The 23544-nt window shown below is 40.0% G+C and overlaps 1 protein-coding gene across 8 annotated transcripts in view; it reads left to right on the plus strand.

The window, feature by feature from the left end:
* The window catches only part of DNAH9 (dynein axonemal heavy chain 9), a 372566-nt gene that overhangs the window by 58425 nt on the left and 290597 nt on the right, over positions 1-23544 (plus strand). For 7 of the 8 annotated variants that reach the window (XM_077166001.1, XM_077166002.1, XM_077166003.1 and 4 more), the window contains 7 exons: positions 320-388; positions 1829-1955; positions 6753-7008; positions 9780-10021; positions 15417-15552; positions 22206-22402; positions 22502-22926. In XM_077166001.1, coding sequence (XP_077022116.1) covers positions 320-388; positions 1829-1955; positions 6753-7008; positions 9780-10021; positions 15417-15552; positions 22206-22402; positions 22502-22926 — 1452 coding nt within the window. Of the gene's footprint in view, positions 1-319; positions 389-1828; positions 1956-5824; positions 5852-6752; positions 7009-9779; positions 10022-15416; positions 15553-22205; positions 22403-22501; positions 22927-23544 lie in introns of those variants that run through there. The other variant, XM_077166008.1, reaches the window with a different exon arrangement.

Genomic DNA, 23544 nt, shown 5'->3' on the forward strand with positions numbered 1-23544 from the left:
ACTTTTGCATTCCTGGCTCAGCTAGGATAAGGGGGCAGATCAAACCATGGTTTCATGAGGTGGAGTGAGGGCCAGGGGAACTTTTAATCAGGAAAGTATGACATCCCCATCATTCGTGGGCTGCCTGTATCTGAGGACCTGCAGGTGCCCTCTAGTGGCCTTTGGAGGATGTGTGGGAAGAATGCAGGCTCATTCAGGGACATTTGGAAACCAGTCCTAGAAGCTATTAGATCTCTTCCTTACCGGCTGCCGTTTGTTTCTCAGACTATATTTTGACTTCTAACTCCATGTCTTGTTCTTCTCTCTCCTATACGGGCAGTTGCATGGAGTCAGCTGAAGGCAAGCGAATGATACAAAAATATGAAGATCTACTCTCATTGCTGGAAAAGTAAGCAGCTTCTGGAATTGTGTTATTCTGTAAACCAAATAGCCCCCAGGATGTGTTTCACAGTTTGAAATTTGTGCAGAGTCTTCAGTGACTCTGAAATGTCTCTTTGTGTTTTATGTTATAACCATATTTGTAAGTACAGTATTTCTGCGTTGGAAATGCAGCATCTCAGGAGAATGCAGCTCTGTTCTGAAAACAAACCCTTTTCCAATGCAGTTTTGTTGGGAGCATAAATTTGGCAAAGTTAGAAAAAGTGGGGCATTTAGAGTGCCTCATGGTACTCTAAGATCCATGTCCCAAAAAATCACAGGAGCTGCTCACTAAGCGGAAAGCAGCAATCTATGCTGCACAAAGAGAAAATACTTTTTAGAAATACTCTTTGTATCCTTGTATGGAGAAGGTATTTCATTTTAATGAAATGAAAATTTGATTCAAGTTCATGTTTTTTTCCTGCTTAAAACTGTACTAGTTCTTTTGGGTTTGCTGAATTTAGGAACAGCCCGTTCATTGCCTTGTCTTCTCCCTCTGCTTTGTCCTCTTACTCTTGATTTAGAAGTATAAGATTATATAGATGATCATGGTGACTGTTGTGGTGGTAATGATGACAGTGATGATGGTGATGATGATGGTGGTGGGGATGATTATGATGGTGCTTATCATTGTTTTAAACAAATCACTTCGTGACGTCCCATCTGCCAAGTCAGCCTAGTTCTCCTGCTACTATCCCCCATTAGGTCCAAATCTATCCATTCCTCTATGTCTCAACTACCTTCTCGAACAGCCAGAGCATATCTGGCTTGAACTGCTGTAGCTGCTGCCTGACAGGCCTCCCTGCCTTCAGATTTGTGTCCTCCAATGCTGACACTGTCACCAAAACCTATAATGTCACCCACTCCACAGCTAGGAAAACCTTTCAGTGCTTCCCACATCCCTTAACATGGTACACAAAGTCCTGCCTAATGTGGCCTTTGCTTTCCTCTCCAGCCATGTCCCATACCACCTCTATTCCCCAGTGCATGTGTCTCCTCATTGTTCTCTGCACACATGTTGTCCTCTTCCTCATCTCCATGCTGTTTCTCAGTAAATGTGCAGTGACCGAATGGACTCATGTCCTTAAGCAGGTGAAGATTAATGTGAAAGCAAATCTTACCTTGCCATTTGTTCCACCTTTACTTGAGGCTAATTTCAGCTTCCCTTAGTCCCCCAAACAATCATATGACACCTCCCTTGCTACTCTCTTCTGATTTAAGCTGTGCTGCCTTTAGAAATGAATGAGTACCTATAAGAGCTGCCATTCCTAGCTGGAACAATGACTCTGACTTGAGAATATATACAAGCATTTTACTACTTGTATCTTCCATTTGGTGTTCCAGATTATAATCAGGCATTGGGGAGTTAGGAGGGTGCTTATGAGGGGGTGCTTGTCTCTGATCCTCACAGATATGAGACAAGACTTTATGAGGATTGGTGTCAGACAGTATCAGAGAAATCACAGTACAACCTTTCCCAGCCACTTCTGAGACGTTACCCAGAGACAAAGCAAATCACTGTCAACTTTAACCCACAGGTAAGTTGGGCAGCAGTAACTTTCTTTTGGATTCTTGAAGAGTTTCATATAACTTTGCTGAATTCAAAGGCAAATAGTTTGTTTATTTGTTTGTTTAAGAATATACAAAAGATGCTCAAAAGAATTTGCATTTCATCTTTGGGGTGAAATCGGAGATGTAATGCTTTCTTACGTTCTTCTCCAGGTTTGTCTGTATGTATGCTTGGATTTTGCATAGCAAGAAATATTGTAAAATATCAGTGATCACTTAGTATCAAGCATAGACCGTGTAAAGGCCATGGACTAGAGGCTGGAGACCAAAGTGTGAGACCTGGTCCCTGACCTCAAGAAACCCACAATCTAGTTGGAGAGTTAGAATCTGGGATATAAACATCTCTTTATATTAGATAGCGTATAATAAATCTCAAAGGAGTAGCTTTGGGAAGAAAGGTCTAGATTAGTGGTTCTCAACTAGGGGAAAATTGTGCCCCCAGAGATATTTTGGTTGTCACAACTGGGGACAAGAGGGCACTACTAGCATCTAGTAAATAGAGATCATGCTGCTAAACTTCCTATAATGCACAGGACATGCCCGCATAACAGTTATCTGCCCCAAATGTCAGTAGTGCTTAGGTTGAAGAACCCTGTTCTAGATGATCAAAAGGTTGAAGATCAATGGGATCTGTACTGACCATAGAAAGCTTAATGCTGGAGAAAATGATGACCATAGGTTAGCCCATATCAGGAAGTTCATCATTCAGTTAAAAAAGAAAAAGAAAAGAATATATTGGCTGTATTAAGTTAAAACCAGTCGCCTACTTCTGACTTGATGGCATGTTCTCTAGGAATATGCTTTAGACTGCAAACCAAATTGACAGCACATTGGTGTCTTTTGAGAAAATTGCAGTCTAGGTAGACCATCCGTTTCCCCCTGGAATCAAAGGCAACACGGGGAGTTGGAGGATCCATTTCTTTATTTTGGCAAAACATGTGTCTGTCATTTAACTCATGTAAGTCCTTGGGAGAATTTTATCAGCACTCACTGTGAGCCATATTGCATAGCTTTTGGTTTGCTAAAACTGCCAAAATACAATATACCAGAAATTTGGCTTTTACAAAGGAGATTTACTGGGTTACAAATTTAAAGTTCTTAGGCCATGAAAATGTCCAAATTAAAGCTTTAACAAAATGATACCTGAACTCCAAAGAAAGGCCACTGGCATTTGGGACACCTCTGTCAGCTGGGAAGGCATGTATGTGTCTGGCATCTGCTCATCCTTGCTCCTTGTTCATTGCTTTCAGCTTCTGATTCCAGTGACTTTCTCTGTAAGCATCTGTGGATCCTCACCTAGCTTCTCTGGATTTCATCTCTTAGCTTAGTATATTAGCAAGGTTCTCTAGAGAAACAGAACCAAGAGGAGATATCTGTAAATATGAGATTTATAAAAGTATCTCCACAACCTTAGGGATGCAAGAGTCCAAAATCTGTAGGGCAGTCTGCAAGACTGGCAACTCTGATGAAGATCCTTGATGAATTCCATAGGTGAGGCTGGGTGGCTGAAGAAGAAATGAAAATTCTCTTTTCCCTTAAAAATCTTCAACTGACAGGATCAAATCCAACTGATTGTATTCTCTTGTTTGCGAAGACACACCGTTAGTTGATCATAGATGTAACCAGCCACAGACTTAATCAACTAATTGGTGATTTAATAACCAGCCTTCTGATTTATCAGCCAGTCACGAAATATCCTTGCAGTAACTGTTAGAACAGTGCTTGCCTAAACAGACAACTGGGCACCATCACCTGGCCAAGTTGGCACCCAAACCTAACCATTACTCTTAGCATATCCAAACATTTGGGTCTTGGTTGCATCTTTCTCCTCTCTGTGTTGGCTCTTGAAGCATCTGTGCCTTTTCCAAAATGCCTCCCTCTTAAAGAACTCCAGTAAATGGACCAAGCAGTACCCTAAATGGGTAGGGTCACACCTCCATGGAAACAACCTAATCAAAAATCCCACCCATAATTGTGTGGTTCACATCTCAATGGAAACAGCCTAATCAAAAGGTCCCACCCAAAAGTCTTCCTCTACAAGGTGGATTATAATAGCATGGCTTTTCTGGGGTACATGACTGTTTCAAACCAGCACATGTAGTAAATGCCCAAAGAGATGATATCTGGATTACCACATAGGCCACAACCTAGATGTTATAGTTGGGATATTTGTCTTTGGTATAAGGTAATATTGAAGATGGGCCACTCCTCTATACACTTCAAGGGTAAGAACACTCTCTGCCTCAATGTGTAGCACCAAGTAGGTGCTTTACAGTCTGTATGCAGTAGAAGGAAAAGGAGGGAGAGAAAAGAAGCAAGAAAAGATAGGGAAAAGGGGGAGAACTAAATACCTAAGCTATAATGTAAGTTCAGCTCACATGGAATGTAGGGTGGCAAACTACAGCTACAAGTCAAACAAGAGCTATAAACACCCTTGCCTTGACTTCCAATTTCAAACATTATGGCACAGATACATCCCAGAGTATGTTGGACAGATAATTAACAAGTATTGACAAAGTACTTTGAGGAACTGGAGAAAAAGTATGGAACTATTAAATTACTGTACCTGGTAAACCCCAGATGCTCTCTCAAACCCTAGAGACCCAGGTTAATAGGCCAAGCCCTTGATCTTGAGGCTTGCTTTTATGAAAACTTTTTTCTGTAGAGGAGACACTAAGCCTATGTATAATTATGCCTAAGAGTTACTTCCAGAGAACCTCTTGTTGCTCAGATGTGGCCTCTCTCTCTCTCTAAGACCAACTCTACAAGTAAAATCATTACCCTCCTCCTTATGTGGGACATGATATCCAGGGGTGTGAGTCTCCCTAGCAACATGGGACATGACTCCCAGGGATGAACCTGGCTCTGGCACCATGGGATCGGAAATGCTTTCCTGCCCAAACAGGGGAAAGGAATGTAATAAAATAAGGAAGGTATCAATTGCTAAGAGAGTACATATAGAATTGAGAGGCAATTCTCAAGGCTACTTTTGTGCAAGATGCAGCTAGGTATTGCTAATTGCCATGGATTGCCAAACCCCATCCAAAATCATCCCTGTTAACCCTAAAGAACACATAGGGTTTTATCTGAGATTCTACAAAAGTTTCACGCACTAAATTTACTTTTTAGAAACCTAAAACCTTCAGATCGTTCCTAGGCCAGATTAGTCTTGAAACCCAGAGATGCCAGTCTCTCCAAGAATATCAACCATTTCCATCCCCTTATCCTATATTGTCAACACCCTTTTCAACATGAAGAAGTAAGAATGGGCATAGTTCAAAATATCCCTAAAGATTGGGAGAAGGATCAAAGCAGAAGGCAGAGTTATAACAGAGAAGTTGGGATTTAACAAATGAGCATGACTATTCAATCATTAGATTGATACTTCTTTCTGGTCTCCAGTGTCTTAGGGCAGCTAGAAGGAATACCTGAAATTGTGGAACTGTAACCCATACTAGATGTTGAAATCTGTTCTACAACTACCTTTTAAAATATACTTTGAAATTTATTGCTTTTTTGTATATGTTCTATTTCACAATAAAAAATGTCAAAAACTATGGCAATAGCTGTGCTATTAAAAATATACACATATCAGTTTAGACAGACTAAACTGCCAGATTGCTTCTCTGGGGACAAGATAATAATTGTATATACTAAAATATATTTTATTTAAATTTATGCAAATTATGTGTTTGCACACTTTAAATGGCCTATTATTGGGCATTTAAATTATTTTCCAATATCATCAGTGTGTATTTCATTGATTCTAAGATATACTTTTATTTTATTTTTTTTTTTGCATGGGCATGCACCGGGAATCAAACCCTCCAATGGTTAGTGCTTGTCTTAACCCTGAATGGTGTCGGTGAGTCTACAGTGAAGAACTGGCCAGCTATTGGAAGGAGAGCTAGGGGCCCAGTATCATTACATGGAGGCAAGAATTGGGGGAGTGAGAAGGGGAATCCATGGCTTAGTATATGTCTTTTCCCTTATGCCCTTGTATACATCAATCCTTGTAGCTTAGATAAGAAGCACAACAACACATAAGCAAAGGATGAAGACGGTGACTTTAAACCATGCCAGAAGTCTCTCTCTTGCTTCTTTGGGTAGTGTCTGCTTGTCTTCTCACTTCTGCAGTTGTCACTAAACTCAGGGCCCCAGAGAAGTTCAGAGAAGACTGGGTGACTTCCATTTCTTGAGTGAAATCCCACACAGGATTAGAGAAAGTGTGGGATATTCCAAATGATTATATTTAACCATTAAATTATAAAAGGGTAATCTCCTCTCAATCCTGTCCTTGCCTCTCTGTGGTGATGTGCATGACCTCATTTGGAGATAGTACTAGAAATCTAATTTGAGGGCCTTCAGGTGTGGTATTCCCAGGCCTGATGAGCTTCCCTTCATATCACCCCCTCAGTAGGAACTGGCTCAGTCAGCATGAGCCTATTCTTTCATCAGCCACATGCCCAAAGCATGGAAGGCCGAGTCCTTTGCTCTCACTACTGTCTTTGTTCTCTGGTTTTCCTACTCTTGCACTTTGTGACTTAGAGATTTGCTAAATCTTACTGCTTTCTGAGTCATCTTCCCTCTGCTCTAATACTCTGGAGCCCCCTTCGCTGAGACTAGGTTTAAGGAACTGTAGGAGTACAAGTTAAGAAAGGACCTAGAAAGTCTTTGGGCCCCCTGGGGCTTTCCAGATGTTTCCAGATATTGCAGCTATTTACCATCACTGAGCTACAGCCACTTGCATTGATTCTTTCCCCCAGCTGATTTCAGTGCTGAAAGAAATGAGTTACCTTGAACCCAGGAAGATGAAGCACATCCCTGAGACAGCAGCAGCCCTGTTTTCCTCCAGGGAATTCTATCGGCAGCTTGTGGCTAATTTGGAGTTAATGGCAAATTGGTACAACAAGGTTATGAAAACTCTGCTAGAGGTGGAATTTCCATTAGTGGAAGGTGAGCTGCACAATATTGATCTCCGCCTGAGAGCTGCAGAGGAGACTCTGAACTGGAAAACAGAAGGTAACTGGGCCCAGAAGAAGAAATTTTGGGTGTCAGTGGTCTAATAAAGTTGACAGAACCTCAAATTATTCCCTAGTAGTCTGATTTTTGGATTGAAACACAAGTCTGTTCTCTTCTCAGACATATGTCCAAAGTGGAAAAGGCAGAGAGAATTGATATACCTCTTCCTCTTTTTCTTTCAATATGATTTGTAGATTTAGAAAACTTGCTGTTATGTGCATTATGAAGCTTAGACATTGTACAAGAACTCCCACAGTCTCCAGCATATATTGGCAACTTGATGAATGGGAGCTTTTAATATATTATCCTTGTTATGTAATTTTCTTAAGTAGCTTGTGAGTATCTGTTCTAGTTTGCTAGCTGCCAGAATGCAATATACCAGAAACGAAATGACTTTTAAATAAGAGAATTTAATAAGTTGCTAGTTTACAGTTCTGAGACTGAGAAAATGTCCCAGTTAAAACGAGTCTACAGAAATGTCCAATCTAAGGCATCCAGGGAAAGATACTTTGGTTCAAGAAGACCGATGAAGTTCAGGGTTTCTTTCTCAAGTGGAAGGATAAATGGCGAACAAAGAGTTTCTCTCTCATCTGGAAAGGCACATGGTGAACATGGTCAGGGTTCCTCTCTCATCTGGAAGGGCACATGGTGAGCACAGCATCATCTGCTAGCTTCTTCTCTTGGCTTCCTGTTTCATGAAGCTCCCTGGGAGGCATGTTCCTTCTTCATCTCCAAAGGTCACTGGCTGATGGACTCTGCTTCTTGTGGCTATGTCATTCTGCTCTTCTCTCTCTGAATCTGCTTCTTTCTTCCAAAGTGTTTCCTCTTTTATAGGACTCCAGAAACTAATCAAGACCCACCCACATGGGTGGAGACACCCCTCCAGCTAATCCAGTTTAACAACGACTCTTGATTAAATCATATCTCCAGTAAGATGATCTAATTACAGTTTCAAACATTCAATACTGAGTAGGGATTAGAAGAAACAGCTGCCTTTACAAAATGGGATTAGGATTAAAACATGGCTTTTCTAGGGTCCATACATCATTTCAAACGAGCACAGTGTCTTAAGGGGAAGTGGGGTGTTTCAGCTTGTTAAAGCTGCCAGAATGCAATATACCAGAAAGCGGTGGCTTTTAACAATGGGGATTTATTAGCTTACAAATTTACAGTTCTAATGCCATGAAAATGTCCAAATTTAGACATCAACAAGACAATACCTTCTCTACAGAAAGTCTGCTGGCATCTGGGACACCTCTGTCACATGGGAAGACACATGTCTTCCCATGGCATGTGCTTACCCTGCACTCTTGTATTTCTGGTGCTTTCAGCTTCTGGTTTCAGTGGCTTCCTTTCTGAGCTTCTGTGGGTCCTCTCTTAGTTTCTCTAAGCTCTCTCTTGGCTTTTCCTATCTTTTATGCTTTCATAAAGGACTCCAGTAAAAAGATTAAGATCTCTCTTGATTGGGACTTAATCCTGGCTCACATCTCAATTGAAATAACCTAACAAAAAGGTTCCACCCACAATAGGTCCGCACCCACAGGAATGAATTAAAAGAACATGACCTTTTCTGGGATATACAACTCCAAACTACCACAAGGTATTATGTATTTACTTCTCTTGTGTTCCCCAATTCAGTTCAATGAACCTTCGTTGGCTGATAAGCATATGCAGGATACTATGTGAGGCACTATGGGGAGAATAGGAGGTGTATGAGACATGACACCTTTCTTCAGAGAGCTCACATTTAGTTGGGAGACAGACATATGCACAACGTAAATCATAAAAGACAGGCTATTGCCCACAAAATCCTAGGATGTTAAGAATGTGTTCTTTTGAGTTTGTAACTAATATGCTTTGGATATTGCAAAAAAGAGACAAAATATATCATTAATCAATTTCATCACCTGCTGCCTTCTGTTTTTTGGTGTTTCCTATATATTCCATCTCCCTTTTCCCTCACTCCGCCAAATTTTTTTTCTTTTAATCATCGTGGATTTTGCTAAACCTCTTTGGATTTCCTATTTAATCCATATTTGATAGGATAAATAAACTTAATTCTCTTTTTTAGAAATTAGAAAAATGTTGGGGAGATTTGGTTTAAATTTGAAAAACAGAAAAACAAAAAGAAGTTTTAAAAAATGTACACAGGGCTAACTGAATCTTACAAACGTCTTTAAATACCAAAATTCCCCTAAATAAAAAATTGTGCCAAGAAAAAAAAATCCATAAAAGATAGGCTAAAATTAGAACTTAAAATAAAGTGTGATAATCACAGGAGAGGAAGATTAACTTGAATTAGAGCCCTCAGAAGAGTTAAAGTTTGAAAAGAAGATCATAGTCAACTTATGAAAGTCTTTGATGCTATCTTAAAGGAGTTGGAACTTTATTCCATATATAAGAGGGAATGACATTTTCAACCAAACACAGTGAAAGTGCTAAAAAAAAAAAAAAACTGAAGACTGATAATCCAAATATAGTCATAAATTGCACTGGTATGAGGGTGTAAAATTGAATGTTCTGGCTCCTATACCAATTATTGTGTGCAGGTAAACATTTCCTCTTTGTCTCTCTTCCTCCATAATCAAGGTCATGGTAAAAGCTGGGTTTTTGATAAAAGTAGGATGGAAAAGTATCTGAAAGTAGTGAAGTAACCTGTGCAGAAAAGTCTTTTAAAGCCCACCAGGTTAAAGAATCTCTATCTTTCAAAGAGCAACTAGACTTTTAGATATAAGCTATTTAAATCTATTATATTTCTTTTTGATGAGCAGGCATTTGGGATTATGTCATTCAAGTCACCAACAGTATTCATGATCTTGAACAAAGAATTCAGAAAGCTAAAGACAATGTGGAAGAAATTCAAAACATCATAAAAACATGGGTGACACCAATATTTAAGAGAAAAGATGGGAAAAAGGAATGCCTTCTCTCTCTGGATGATCAGCATGATCGAAAAGATAAATATTACAATCTCATACAAGAATCCGGCCTTAAGATTCATGCCCTTGTTAAGGTAATACCTTTTCTTAGACCCATATACCATGATTATAGGAAAAGCATCAACAATAAGCTTGGGTACAAAAAGTGATTTGGAAATAAGAACAATCAATGAAAACTGTACCTTCTGCAGATGGTAGAAGTTTATACTGATAGCAAAAGAACAGATAGAGTAAGTAAAAAGTCACATTCTGGCATCAATGTCAAAATTAAAACTCTTTAATGATGACACCACTTAGTCATCACATGATTTAAATCCCACACCAAAACCCCAACAACCAAGGAGAGAATCCTGCTATTCACTGCAATACTCACTCCTCCATTATTCCCTCCTCACAAACATATAGGGTCTTCCAGCATCATCCTTATAACCTAGCTCTATAGAGTCTGAAGAAATGAGAGATTACCATTATAGTCCTAGCTGCATTGGAGAAGGAAAAGGAAACACAGAGAGTGCTGCACTTCATGCAATAAAGCTCTTCCCTGCATTGTCAGGGCAACCTCATGCCTCACCATCAAAGACTAATGCTCCATGGGGAACAAAAGAAAAAAAAGGCTATAAATGGTCACCAGCCCTGATCCTACTGAAGTAGCCTTAGGACAGTATCTGACAGGTTGATTTCATGTGTGAAGTTTGTAATGAATCACAGTTATCTATGGTTAGAAGCACAAAAAAAATTGTTGAGATTTAAGCATTAATGATGACCAGAAGTTAAGTGAGTTGGATAATTATTGAAATCATGGTTTTGGAGATAAAGAGTCCTTCAACTTGATTTACTTTTAACCTGTTCTGACCCCATATCCAGTAATTCAGTAGGCTAGTGAATTATCTTAGTAGGCTAAGCTCAGATATCCATTTTTTCATTCATCTTTTACTCATCTTTCATCCATCCATCCATCCATCCATCCATCCATCCATCCTAGAACCCAACCATCCATCCACTATCAACTGTGTTTCCAAAGCTGTCCTAGATACTATATTGAATATTAAGAAAATGCAAGATACAGTTCCAGTCTTTATGGGGACCAAAATCAATGGGCCAAGTTAAGAAATTACTTAAGATTTTTAAAGTTTAAAAATTATCTATCATCCATCTCTCTCTCTCTCTCTATCCATCCTCCATCTGTCTACCTACCGATCTTTCTATTTGTCTATACTATCTGTCTATTGTTTATCTATCAATTTGATCATTATCATCATTATCTATCTATATAATCTATCTGACATCCATCATCTATCAATCTATCTACTTATCTATCTATCTAATCTATGTAATGACAATGCTCAAAATTACTCTCTTAAAAATCAGAATGAGAAAAATTTCAGATAGTAGATTGCCTAATGAATGAGAAAACACAGCAACCTGGGGAAAAATACCTATTGCAACATTTTAGTTGTCCAGTGGTCAACCAGGAAATAACCGAAATGGCCTTAAACCAAATATTTGTCACAAAAGTTGCTTTAAAAGTTCAGGCATTTTAATAATAACTCTGAGTACAGCACAATAATAGTAACTTACATTTATTTAGTATCTACCATGTGCCTAGCCCTGTTCTAAGTAGCCTACAGGCGTTAGTTCATTTCATTTTCATAAAATCATAGGCACTCTCATTCCTACTTTATTGTTGAAGAAACTAAAGCAGAGAGGGATTAAACTCATTGCCTCAAACCCCTCAGGTAATTCGATGTAGAGTATTTATCTGATCAATATACTACATGACCTTCATTTTAGTCAGGAGGGCCCCTTAGGCCATACATTTAAAAATTAGTAATTAGGCCTCAAATAATATTCATATTTTGATAATTTAAATATTTTTAACGAAAACCATTGAACAGAAGCTCTTTGAATGGAAGGACGTTTGTTTGCGTTTTTTTGGCTCATGTAACAATAATGATATATAGTAGATTCTCAATAAATTCATGCTGAATGTGTTGAATGATTACCCAGTTAAGTTTCCAACCTATGGTACTGAACGGGGATTAGAAAAAACTGTTGCTTCCACAAATCAGAACTAAAGCATAGCTTATCTAGGGTACATGAATCCTTTCAAACCAGCACAGGATGAAATACTAAACTTGGTTTTCTTGTGCTGCTTTCACAAATACTACACAATGGGTTGGCTTAAATATTGGGAATTTATTGACTCGCAGTTCTGAGGCTAAAAGAAGTTCAAAACTGAGGAACAGTATGTGAGCTTCATAAACGCTGGTCGATGGACTGTGGGGGAAGCTGCACCAAAGCAGAACTTAAGATAAAAAGAGGAACGGCTTCTAAGAGTAGAGGGAACTATGATTCAGGATTATTAAGAATGCAACAGGGTTTGGGCTTCAAGGACAAGTGAATTTTAGTCATTTTCTATCCAAATGTGTCTGTGAGTGAGCACATGTGTGCGTATAGTGCAGTAAGGTTTTAATTTGTATTTTTCTGATGGCTTATTCTGTTGAGAACATTTTCATTTACTCATTGGCCACTTGAGTGTTTTTCTTTATTGAGTGTCCATTCAAGTCTTTTGCCAATTTTTAAGTTGGGTTGTCTCGGTGTTAATTTCGAAGAGTTCTTTATGTCTTCTAAATACGGGTCTTTTGTCAGGTGTATGTACTGGGAATATTTTCTCCAAGTCTGGGACTATTAATTTTCTCAATAGTAAATTTTGAAGAGAAGCAGTTTTTAATTTCGATGTAGGCAACTTTATCTTTTTCCTTCTTATGGCTAGTACTTTTAAGTCCTATCTAAGGAAATTCTGCCCACTCTAAGGTTGCAGAAATACTCTATATTTTCTTTTAGAAGCTTTATAGTCTTAGCTTTTACATTTAGGTGTGCAATGTCTTGAACTATTTTCTGTTTAAGAGGTGATATAAGGGTTGAATTATTGCTTCTTATATGGACATTCACGTTTTCAAATGCCAAATTTTAAAAGACTTTTCTCTGTTGAATTGTTGTGGTGCCATTTTAAAAAGTCAATTAACTGTATAAATGTGAATCTATTTACAAACTTTATTTTGTTCCATGTATCTATTCATCTACTGTGCCATTGCCATGCTTACTTGGTTATTGTAGCTTTGTTAATAAGGCTAGAAATCAGATATTGTAAGTCCTCCAACTTAGTTTCTCTTTTTAAAGATTGTTTTGGCTACTCTGGTTCTTTGCATATCCACATAAAGTTTAGATTCAGCTTGTTAATTTCAAGAAAAAAGTGAGATGTGATTTTGAATGGGACTCCTTAAATCTGGGAAGATAAAGATCTTAATGTTAAATGTAGCAATCTGTGAACATGCCATGTCTCTCTAATTTCTCGCTGCACTGTTTTGTAGTTTTTAGTGTAGAAGTCTAACACACTTCCTCTCACATAAAGTAAGTCCAGAATGTAGATATTCCAGGGTTAGGATGATAGCTACAAAATGAGGAACCTGCTCATAGTGTTTACTAAGTCTGTTTTTAGTGACTGTTTTCTCTCTTGGTTACATGTCACATTTTCTTGCTTCTTTGAATGTCTAGTAATCTTTATTGTGTGCTATATATGCTGGATGTTACTTGAGAATCTGGATGTTATTTCCTTTAAAGAGTATTTTGTTTTGGTTGGTAGTTAATTTACTGGCGGGTCAGTTTAATCCTGTTCTTTCTCCATTTTAAGCTTTGTCTAAAGAGTCCTTACACTAGAATAGAGCAGCTCTAATCCTGGTACATAGTATTTCTGTTTTCTCAACTGAATTCCAGGTTGTCTTCACAGTCTTTCCATTATTCTGATCAGAAGCTAACATCTTCCAGCACTATATAACCTACAGAATCCCTCTTGAACTCACAGAACTCCAGAAGCTGGTCTCTGCTAGGTCGTGCAGAGTCTCACCCTTTACCTGTACAGTTTAATACCTAGTCAAAGGCTCAAAAGACCTAATCACCTCGGTATCTCAAAATCTGATTTCTGTCTTCTCTGTGAATCAGGATCATTGCTCTGATTGGGCTCCATTTCTCTGTGCTAAGGTTTAAAAAGTCTCTTGGTAGAAAGTCATGTGGTTGTGAACTTCACCTTGAGTGTTTTTCCCTTTTCTCAAAGACCACATTGCCTCTACTTTCTGTTATCCAATCACTCCAAACAATTGCTTCATATATTTTATCCAGTTCTATAGCAATTTCTGGCAAATGGGTAAGTCTGATACTCATTACTGGGTTTTGGCTAGAATCAGAAACCTGAGCTATGTATTTTTACTTCCCAGAAAATTCTAACAAGTTTATTCCTTAGATACAGCAGATTTGAGGTAGTAAATGGAAGTGGAAGGTATAAACAGCTGTCTTGATAGCTTGAGAATAGTGTTGATAGAAAAACTATATAAAGCAGTCACAAAAACAAAAAAAAAATTATTTATTATAGAGGTAAACAGACATACACATCTTGATAAGACCAGAGACCAACTCTATAGTTTCACTAGCATGATTTTCAAAATTGTGGACTTAATTCATTAATAAACTCTTAACTATGTGTAAGAAGGAAAGAAACGTGTGATGCGTTTTAGAAGTTTTAGAGTTCTGTCACTTTAAGGCAGGATCATCGTATTGTTTAAATCCAGGGGTACTATTTACAACATGATATTTCCCAAAGGGATAAGTGTAAGTTATCTAGAGAAGTTACTACTTCACGTTTCTGCTTTCTCTGAGGGTGCCAGAAAGATGAAAAGTTGCTTTTAAAAACATCAGTAATGAAAATGGCCATAAGTAAATAAGATGTCTGTACTTGCTATGACTTAGTATTTAGACTCTTTCTCCTTGAAGCCCAAACCCTGTTGCATTCATGATGCTTAGGGTCCACAAGATCAGGGACTATATCAAATAAAATAAAAGGAAAGAGGAAGAGGGAGCAGCAGAAAGAGAGGGAAAAAAAAGAGTGCATGCATTTGTTTATGTATGAGTTTATATTTTTAATTTTATTTACTATTAGATGCCAGCAACCACACACTCCAGCTCACTTCTGAGGATTCTCCAGAATATGCTGTATTTCTATGAACCCCAAATTTCTTAGTAATCCTGAATCATAGTTCTCTCTACTCTTAGTAGTCACTCCTCTTTTTATCCTAATTTCTGCTTTGGTGCAACTTTCCCCACAGTCCATCAACCAGCGTTTATGAAGCTCACATACTGTTTACTACAGCATTCCTCCTATGAAGGTGACCAGTCCCCAATCTCCTTCCTCGAGGACAGGATGAGATTCCATATTCCCTTCATGGACTACCTTTGTATTCATTTCTATCCTTGGTTTTACCCATTTAGATAGAATGGATTTGATACACATGTGGTAGAAAATTCATCACAAGAATGATTTTTTCCTCATTGTGTTGTTTTATTTCCTATTAATGAGGACTCCACCAGTTCTTTCATGCTATTAAACATGTTTTACATCCTTTCTTCTTTCTTTTGTAGGAAAACTTGGGTCTGTTTTCAGCAGACCCAACCTCCACCATTTGGAAAGCTTATGTTAACTACATTGATGATATGTTACTAGATGGATTCTTTCTTGCCATTGAGTGCTCCCTCAAGTACCTCCTGGACAATACTGGTACTTACTAGTTTATGGATATGGGTTATTATCAGAAAAATAACAGTGCTAGCATCTATTGAATTAAATTGAAGTGCAATTGAGTACTCTTTTATTTTTCCCCAAACACTGTACCTACATTAAAAAAAAAATACTTCTTGTGAATAATACCCAGTACCTGAGAAAGGTACTGAGTTTCTAAATTGTCCAAAGAGAAAACACTTTGGATTCTTTAAAATATGATTGAGAAACATGGTTCTAAGACAGTGAAGGCCATAGCAAAAGCAAAAATACTAAAGTTAACTCAATTTAAATCAAGCTTCAATAGAGAGGAGTGACTAAGTTGGAGCAGTGGGAAGCACAGTTTGGAATGGCGACTTCCTCTGGTCTTGACCCATGGCAGTGGGAGGGAGACATGCTGAGCCTTTGTGCTTCCTGTACTTTATCTCTGTGGCCTTTTAAGAATGTGGGAAGGTTGTGGTAGCCAGGCTATATGGAAGAAGCAGATTTTTTTTCTCTGGGAAAAAGAGTCAGACAAGAAGTAGCGGGAGGAGGTAGCTTTCCGAAGGAAAGGGAATGCTAAGGTCATGGAGGGTCATTATGCTCTCTGAAGCTCTTAAAAGATCATTGAGGACTTTGAATTTATGGTGGGTAAACTGAGGTAAGGAGCACAGACTGAAAAATAAGATAATAAAGGCTAAATTTGGTTCATGTATGATGGAAGGGCAGGAGAGTTCAGAACAAAAAGTTGAATTAAAACTTCATATTCTGGGCAGGCCACGGTGGCTCAGCAGGCAAGAATGCTTGCCTGCCATGCCAGAGAACCTGGGTTTGATTCCCGGTGCCTGCCCATGTAAAAAAAAAAAAAAACAACTTCACATTCTGCTATATACTGAAGAGCTTAGTGAGGGCCATATAGAAGGATTAGTCAAAATGGAAAAACAGAGTTGAACATTTTGAAACCAAAGGATGAAAATGAGATGAGAGTTTGAAATGTCAAGCCCAACCCAAAGAAATAAATCAGAGGCAGAGTTCCAAAAGGTAGGCCTTCAGTCACTCCTTCACCTCTTGTGGGAAAGAGGGGGGGGGGGAGCAAACGAGTGGTGGGAGGGGCTAGTAGTGCTACTCCAAGATTGCCAAAGTTACCTTCACTTTATGGAAATGGGAGGGCAGGGAAATGCATTTTTCTCAAGCTATAAGAGATTCTTCATAATCTCCTTTCAATGGACTTAGCATTGATTGAGCTAAGGAGCAATTAGGCAAAATAAAAAGGCACTGGTTATTTAAGGGAGGATGCAGGAAGCTAAAATGGGTAGCTTCTGAGAAGAAAATCACAATGGCCCTCTGCAATAGCCCAGCTAGATAGCTTTATTTTTCCATGTTCAGCTTCTGCTTCCTACATTTTGATGTGGGGTGAAGCCAATACCTTCCTATGACTTGGACTGGCCTCCCTGTGATTTCTTAGAATCTAAATCCTGCCACCACTGTCACCATAAAGTGACTTACTTGTACCACAGGTGTGGGACCAGGGCAATCTGCCTTTTACAGTAATTATGGTGACATTGCTTCTAACATATTAAGTTCTCATGTCAGCACATAGGACAAAAATCTCACATAGTCAAAATATTCTTGAAAATCCTTTAAATCCTTTATCCTATATGCAACAGTAGCCATGAATTTATAAATGTATAATGCATATAGAAATGCAGAGTTTTTGTTTGTTTGTTTGTTTGTTTGCTATTCTTTGATAGTAGTATAATTATATTGCCATTGGTAAATTTGTATTCCCTTTGATAAATATAGATTTTATGGGACTCTACTGAGTCCAATCATGCATGTTCATCATTCTTACAGTTTTGAAGGCAGGGTCCTGATCTCACAGTTTTTTAGTTGGGGGAAATAGCTAAGCTGTGGTTAAAAAAAAAAAACCTGTCAATAATAATAATAATAGGGGTTAATGGACAAAGAATCTATCCCCCAAGTAAGAATCCAAGGGGAGTGTTCCCAGCTGGGTAGAGAGGTTCCTTCTATCCTGTGGCCCCGTCATTCTCTAGGGCCTTGTCCTCATTTCTGTGGTTGAGCTACATCACTACCACATACAGGCCTGAGTCTGTAGGAAAGACAAAGAGCATGCATAGAGGAGGCCCATTTGCTACCTCAAGAGCACCAGCCCAGATGTGGCACACTTTACTTCTCACATTACGTGCTGGTGAGGGAATCCCATTTCCACACCTCACTGCAAGTAAGGCTGGGAAACTCAGCCACATGCCCAGTTATAACTCCATTTCTAGGGAGAGAGGGGATAATGGATGTTCCTGAATAATTGCCACCACCCACAGTATCCAGCACATGATAGTCTCCTAAATATTTCTACAATAAAATTAAAATACATGTGAACTTAAGCGGTTGTTGGCAAAATTTTAAGCATTTAGCTTGTACTTGGAACATCTTGTTCCATGTTGTATTTTGATTTAAATTTAACAAAGCAGGTTAGTCTAGCAAGTAATCAGAGATTTGTTCATTATTTATGCTGTTTTAAAAAATTTGTATCACTACAGTATTGCAGAATTAAAATAAGTTCTATTTTTATAGGAAAAGAGCAGCACTGGCAGGAGTGTCACTTCTCTTTTTTTCATGCCAATGAAACCGTAGACAAGCACACCTCTGCTCACCTAGTGGCTGCCAGTGGAATTGCATAGTTTTGTGCCTAGGAAGAAATCAGCTGCTTCCAAGAAATTGACTTTGCAAAATCAACCTGTTCTCAACCAAAGACTATACAGTCCTTCAAGAGGCAGGTGGGAATGTGGAAGGGCTTGAGTTGATGAACTACTGAGATATGCTCACTGAAGACAAAGAAAGCAAACATCCTTGATTACCCAGAACAGTCTTGCCCAAGAACTGTCATATCCAGGAGTTTGGGGAAGATGGCAGAATAGGATAGGTTGAGTTCACCCCTGCTCCAAGGAGTAGCTAGAGAAGTGATAGAAAAATCAGGACCAGGACAGCAATTCCAGGGTGCAAATGACCTAAGACGGTCTTCTACACCACACAGAGAAGCCCTGGTTGCAAAAGCTGAAGAATTGAGATGCAGAGAACCAGAGACCATCCAGCTAGTGAAAAGAGCCTAACACACCCCTTTCTAAAGAGAGGCCCTGGAGCCCTCAGTATGCACGGACAGAGAGACAGGGACTAGGAAGTTAAGCCAAGCCATGTTTTAAAAGTGCTACACTCACGTGCACTGCCCTTGCCCTACAACCCGCAACTGTCCCAACACCCCACACACCTGAACCCCACCACCTCCCCCACTATGCTCCAAGCATTCCCCCTCCCCCATACCCATCCCAAACCCCCACCCACCCCATGCACACGCACTCCCCTACCCTAGCCCTATCCACCTCTCCCACACAGTCTCGCCCCACCCCTCTCAAGACCCACATATCTGCACCCAGCCCCTCGACCTTGACCCCACCTTCCCCTCCCTGCCCCACTACATGCACTCACCTTCATACCCAGGCCACACCCATCCCCAGCCCATACAAGTCATGCAACCCCTCTCTTCCCTGTGCTCTGTGCACTTGTACATCAGCATCTGGCACTTCTAGACCCATACCACCCACACACAATGCCATGTCCTGCCCACCCCAGCATCCATGCATCTGTGCCCTGCCTCTTGACCCTCTGCACACTGCACCCCTGGCCCCCGTGCACATGCGCTTCTCCACCCTGCCCCCCAGCTCTTGGGCAAGGGTTGACCTGCATATCTAGGCCTCACCCACCCCCATCCCATGCAGCTGCAACCTCGCCCCCTGCCCTCAGGCTCTGAGCACATGCACTCCAGGGCCCCTCGCACACACACAGCTACATCCTCCCTGCAGGACATGCACACATCTTTGCACCAACATCTCGACCCCTGCACCCCGCCCCCCAGTCCCATGCATGTGCACACCTTTGCTCCAACTACAGCACAAGCACCCTGCTTCCACCCCTGGCAGGTGCTCACGTACACATCTGTGCCACATGGCCCACACCCTACATACATGTGGCCCTCTGCCCCATCACACCCCTGCATCTGTGCACCCCAGCCAAGGCCCCACCCATACAACATCACCCACCCCTGACCCACGCCCTGCAACCCCTGCGACCTGTGCCCTGCCCCTGCACACTCATGCATCAGCATCCTGTCTTCCCTGGACCCTTCTCCCTGTCTAAGAACACACCTGAACCTTGCCCTCCCTGTGACCCAACCTCTGTGTCCTGTGCCCTACACCCTAATACTCATGACCCCCATGGTCCACCCACCTACCCGCGCACCAGCCGGTGTGTATTCACACAGCCTCCCCATCCACTTCCTGCCATGCCCTACTTCTGTGTGTCCCACGCCGTACCCTACCCCTGTGTTCCAAGGCCTGTCTGAGCTGCACCCTGCTCCCATGGCCCCTGCCACAATCCCACACCCTGTACCCCATGCTCACAGGCACCGGTACAGCATCCCCGACCCATACCTATACCTGTGTTGCAACCCATCACCGCAGTTGTGCCCTACCCTGCGCCCCACATCCTATTCCACACTCATCGGCAAATATAGAGCTTTAGACTACTGAAGGAAATCAACTTCCAAAGTAATCAAGATATTTGCATGCCTTAAAGGCAACAGAAATCACAAAGCATATGAAGATACAGATAGATATAGCCCAGCTTAATGATCAAATTAAAAGACTGGAGGAGACACAGACCTTGGAACAACTAGTCAAAGATACTCAAACAACGCTACTAATAAAATCAATGGATTGGCTAAAGGAGATCAAGAAGATACTAGAAGAGCATAAAGAGGAATTTGAAAGAATAAATAGAAAAATCGTTTATATCACAGAAATTGAAGATGCTATAGACGAAATTATAAAATTTACTAGAGACACACAACACCAGATTCGAAGAAGCAGAAGAAAGAAGCAAACTAGAGGATGGGACAACTGCTTTCGAACACACAAAAGAGCAAATGACAAAAAAGATGGAAAAATTTGAACTGGATCTCAGGAAATGATGGCCAAAACAAAGCACACAAATATAAGAATCAGAGGTGTCCCAGAAGGAAAAGAGTAAAGAGCTAGGAAGATTAGTTGAAGATATAATAGGGGAAAACTTCCCAATCTTTATAAAAGACACAAATATGCAAATCAAAGAAACCCAAAGAACTGCAAATACAATAAATCCAAATAGGCCTATTGGAAGACACAAACTAATCAGTCTGTCAAATATTGAAGAGAAGCAGAAAATCCTGCATGCAGCAAGAGAAAAGCGACTCACCATATACAATGCCATCCTGACCAAAAGAAGGAAAAGAGGTGTAACATACAAGGTATCAGTGGCTGAGAGAGTTCAAATAGAGTTGAGAAGCTATTCTAGAAGTCGTTCTTATGCAAGCTTCAGATAGACATTGCTACCAATCAGTTTGCCAAACCCCAACCAAAACCATTCCTGCCAATCCTAAAGAACACCTAGGGTGTTATATAAGATTTTACAAAGGTTCCATGCACAAAGGTATCTTTCCAGAAACCTACAACCTCCAGATGGGTCCCTGGACCAGATAAATCCTGAAATGCTGAGGGCCCAGCCTCTCCAGAACATCAGCTAGTTCCATCCCCTTGTCCCATATTATCAACAGTCCCTTCCAACATGAAAAGGTTAGAATGGGCATAGCCCAGATATCCCTAAAGAGTGGGAGAAAGATCAAGGGTGATGATGGAGTTATACAGAGAAGGTAGGGTTTAACAAATGAGTATGATTACTTAATCATTATATTGATATTTCTTTTAATCTCCAGTGTCTTGGAGCAGCTAGCGGTAAAAACCTAAAAATGTGGAATTGTAACCCATACCAGACTCTGAAATCTGTTCTACACTAATTGTTGCAATATGCTTTGAAATATTTTACTTTTTTATATGTGTGTTATTTTTCACAAAGAAGAAAAAAATCAATTGTGATGATAAATGCACAGCTAAATGATGATACTGTGAACCATTGATTGTACACTTTGGATGATTACATGGTATGTGAATATATAATATATATATCAATAAAAAATAAATTTTAAAAAAGCTTACCTTTCTGTTATTGACTTCTAACCTAATTAAATATGTCTGTAGAAAGTGGTCTGATACTAATTCTTTCACATATTTTAAACTTATTTAGTGGTGTACTACATTTTTTATGTGTCTTCTTACGTATATATAAATATCTGTATCTATGCATACATACACACAATAGACAGCTATGTGATATGTATATCATAGGGGATTTTGTCCACAATGGTTTTGCGGGGTGTATGGGCCAGAAGTCGAACCCAGATCTCTGGCATGGCAAGTGAGAATTCTACCACTGAACTACCTAGACTCCTGAGTGTGTACTACATTTTAATATTCTCTGTGCTTTAAAAAAGAAAAAAATGAACGGGTCTATCTAAAATGTCAGTGGTTCCCCAGTTGATATATACCAAAAGACAGTCCCTCTCACCTTCTTTAGGGTGTTAGCAAAATTTACATTTCCATTTTCCTGTACATAAACAGCTTACCTAGTTTAATGAAATGCCCCAGGTGCTTTTAAAACCGTATTGTACTTTGCCTCTTTTACCCATTCTTCTTTGCTTTGTTTGTTTTACTTCTTTTTTTTTTTTTCAGAGTATAAGGCAGGACTCACTCCTATATTTGAAGCACAACTGAGCTTAGCAACCCCAGAATTAGTTTTCTATCCCTCTCTGGAGTCTGGAGTGAAAGGGGGCTTTTATGACGTTATAGAAGGTCTTGTTGCCAGCATTTTTGGGATATCGTCTCTAGTACTACGGTTCTCCCCAGAAGACCACCACCCTCACTATCAGGTACTGGATTTGCAACTATCCCGGCCTCCAAACAAATCTGGAGCTTTGGTTATACCAAGCACTGGTATAACCCTGCCTGCTGTTCTCTTGCTTCCCCAGGTGAATATGGAGAGCATGGCTGAATTGGCAAGTATGAAGAGTGTGCTCATGGAGAGAGTTCAGAAGATGATGGCCCACTGCTGCAGCTATCGGAACACCTTCAGCCAATATTCCTATCTCTATGTGGAGGACCGGAAGGAGATTCTGGGTCAGTTTCTGTTGTATGGGCACGTCCTTACCCCAGAGGAGATTGAAGCCCATATAGAAGATGGCATTCCAGAGACTCCTCCGCTTCTCCATCAGTTTAAAATCCAGATTGATTCCTATGAAAAGCTCTATGAAGAGGTGTGCAGGCTGGAACCCATCAAGGTGTTTGACAACTGGATGAAAATTGATGTGCGACCCTTTAAAGCATCTCTGCTGAATATAATTAAGAAGTGGAGCCTCATGTTTAAACAGCATCTTGTTGACTATGTCACTAACAGGTAATTCAATTGTTAATCTTTCTTCCAACATCCCAGACTCCTGGGAGTGCCATGTTTTTATCTTCATATTTTTTCCCCAAAAGTTAGTTATTTAAATTAGAAATTAAAGCAACTGGCTAGGATTTCCAAGTTTCTTGAAATCTACAGTAACTTTTGTCTTTCCATTTCCTTCGCTCACCTGCTAAGTTCTCTCTGTTTTTATTTCCCATTTGGTGCCCAGTGTGTGAAAGTCACTCAGTGAGAGGTAAATAATGTTAGATACAATAATAGGAAATCCACAAGTCTAACTGTGAAATATCTTTAAGCCTGGGAAGCAGAGGGAGTCTAATGGGCCTCTTAGATTTTATTTCTGCCACTTACTCCTTGTCTTAGATTATCAAGCTGTGCAATGTGGAAGTCAATAAATCCCCACCCTCTCAAATGCCTGTCTGTGCCATTCTAGCCATGTGGCAGGCTGGGTCTGAAATTTTGTCTGTTCTGTCATGAACTTAGACTCTCCAGCCAGCACCAAGCTCTCTAATCCAAAAGGATCATCTGGAAATAATTAAATTGGTCAACAATCCTCCAGTCACTTTGCCCTAGCCATTTCCCCACAAGTTGGCCACCACCAAAATCTGG

The sequence above is a fragment of the Tamandua tetradactyla genome, chromosome 6, assembly GCF_023851605.1.
Source record: "Tamandua tetradactyla isolate mTamTet1 chromosome 6, mTamTet1.pri, whole genome shotgun sequence".
Classification (NCBI taxonomy): Eukaryota; Metazoa; Chordata; class Mammalia; order Pilosa; family Myrmecophagidae; genus Tamandua; species Tamandua tetradactyla.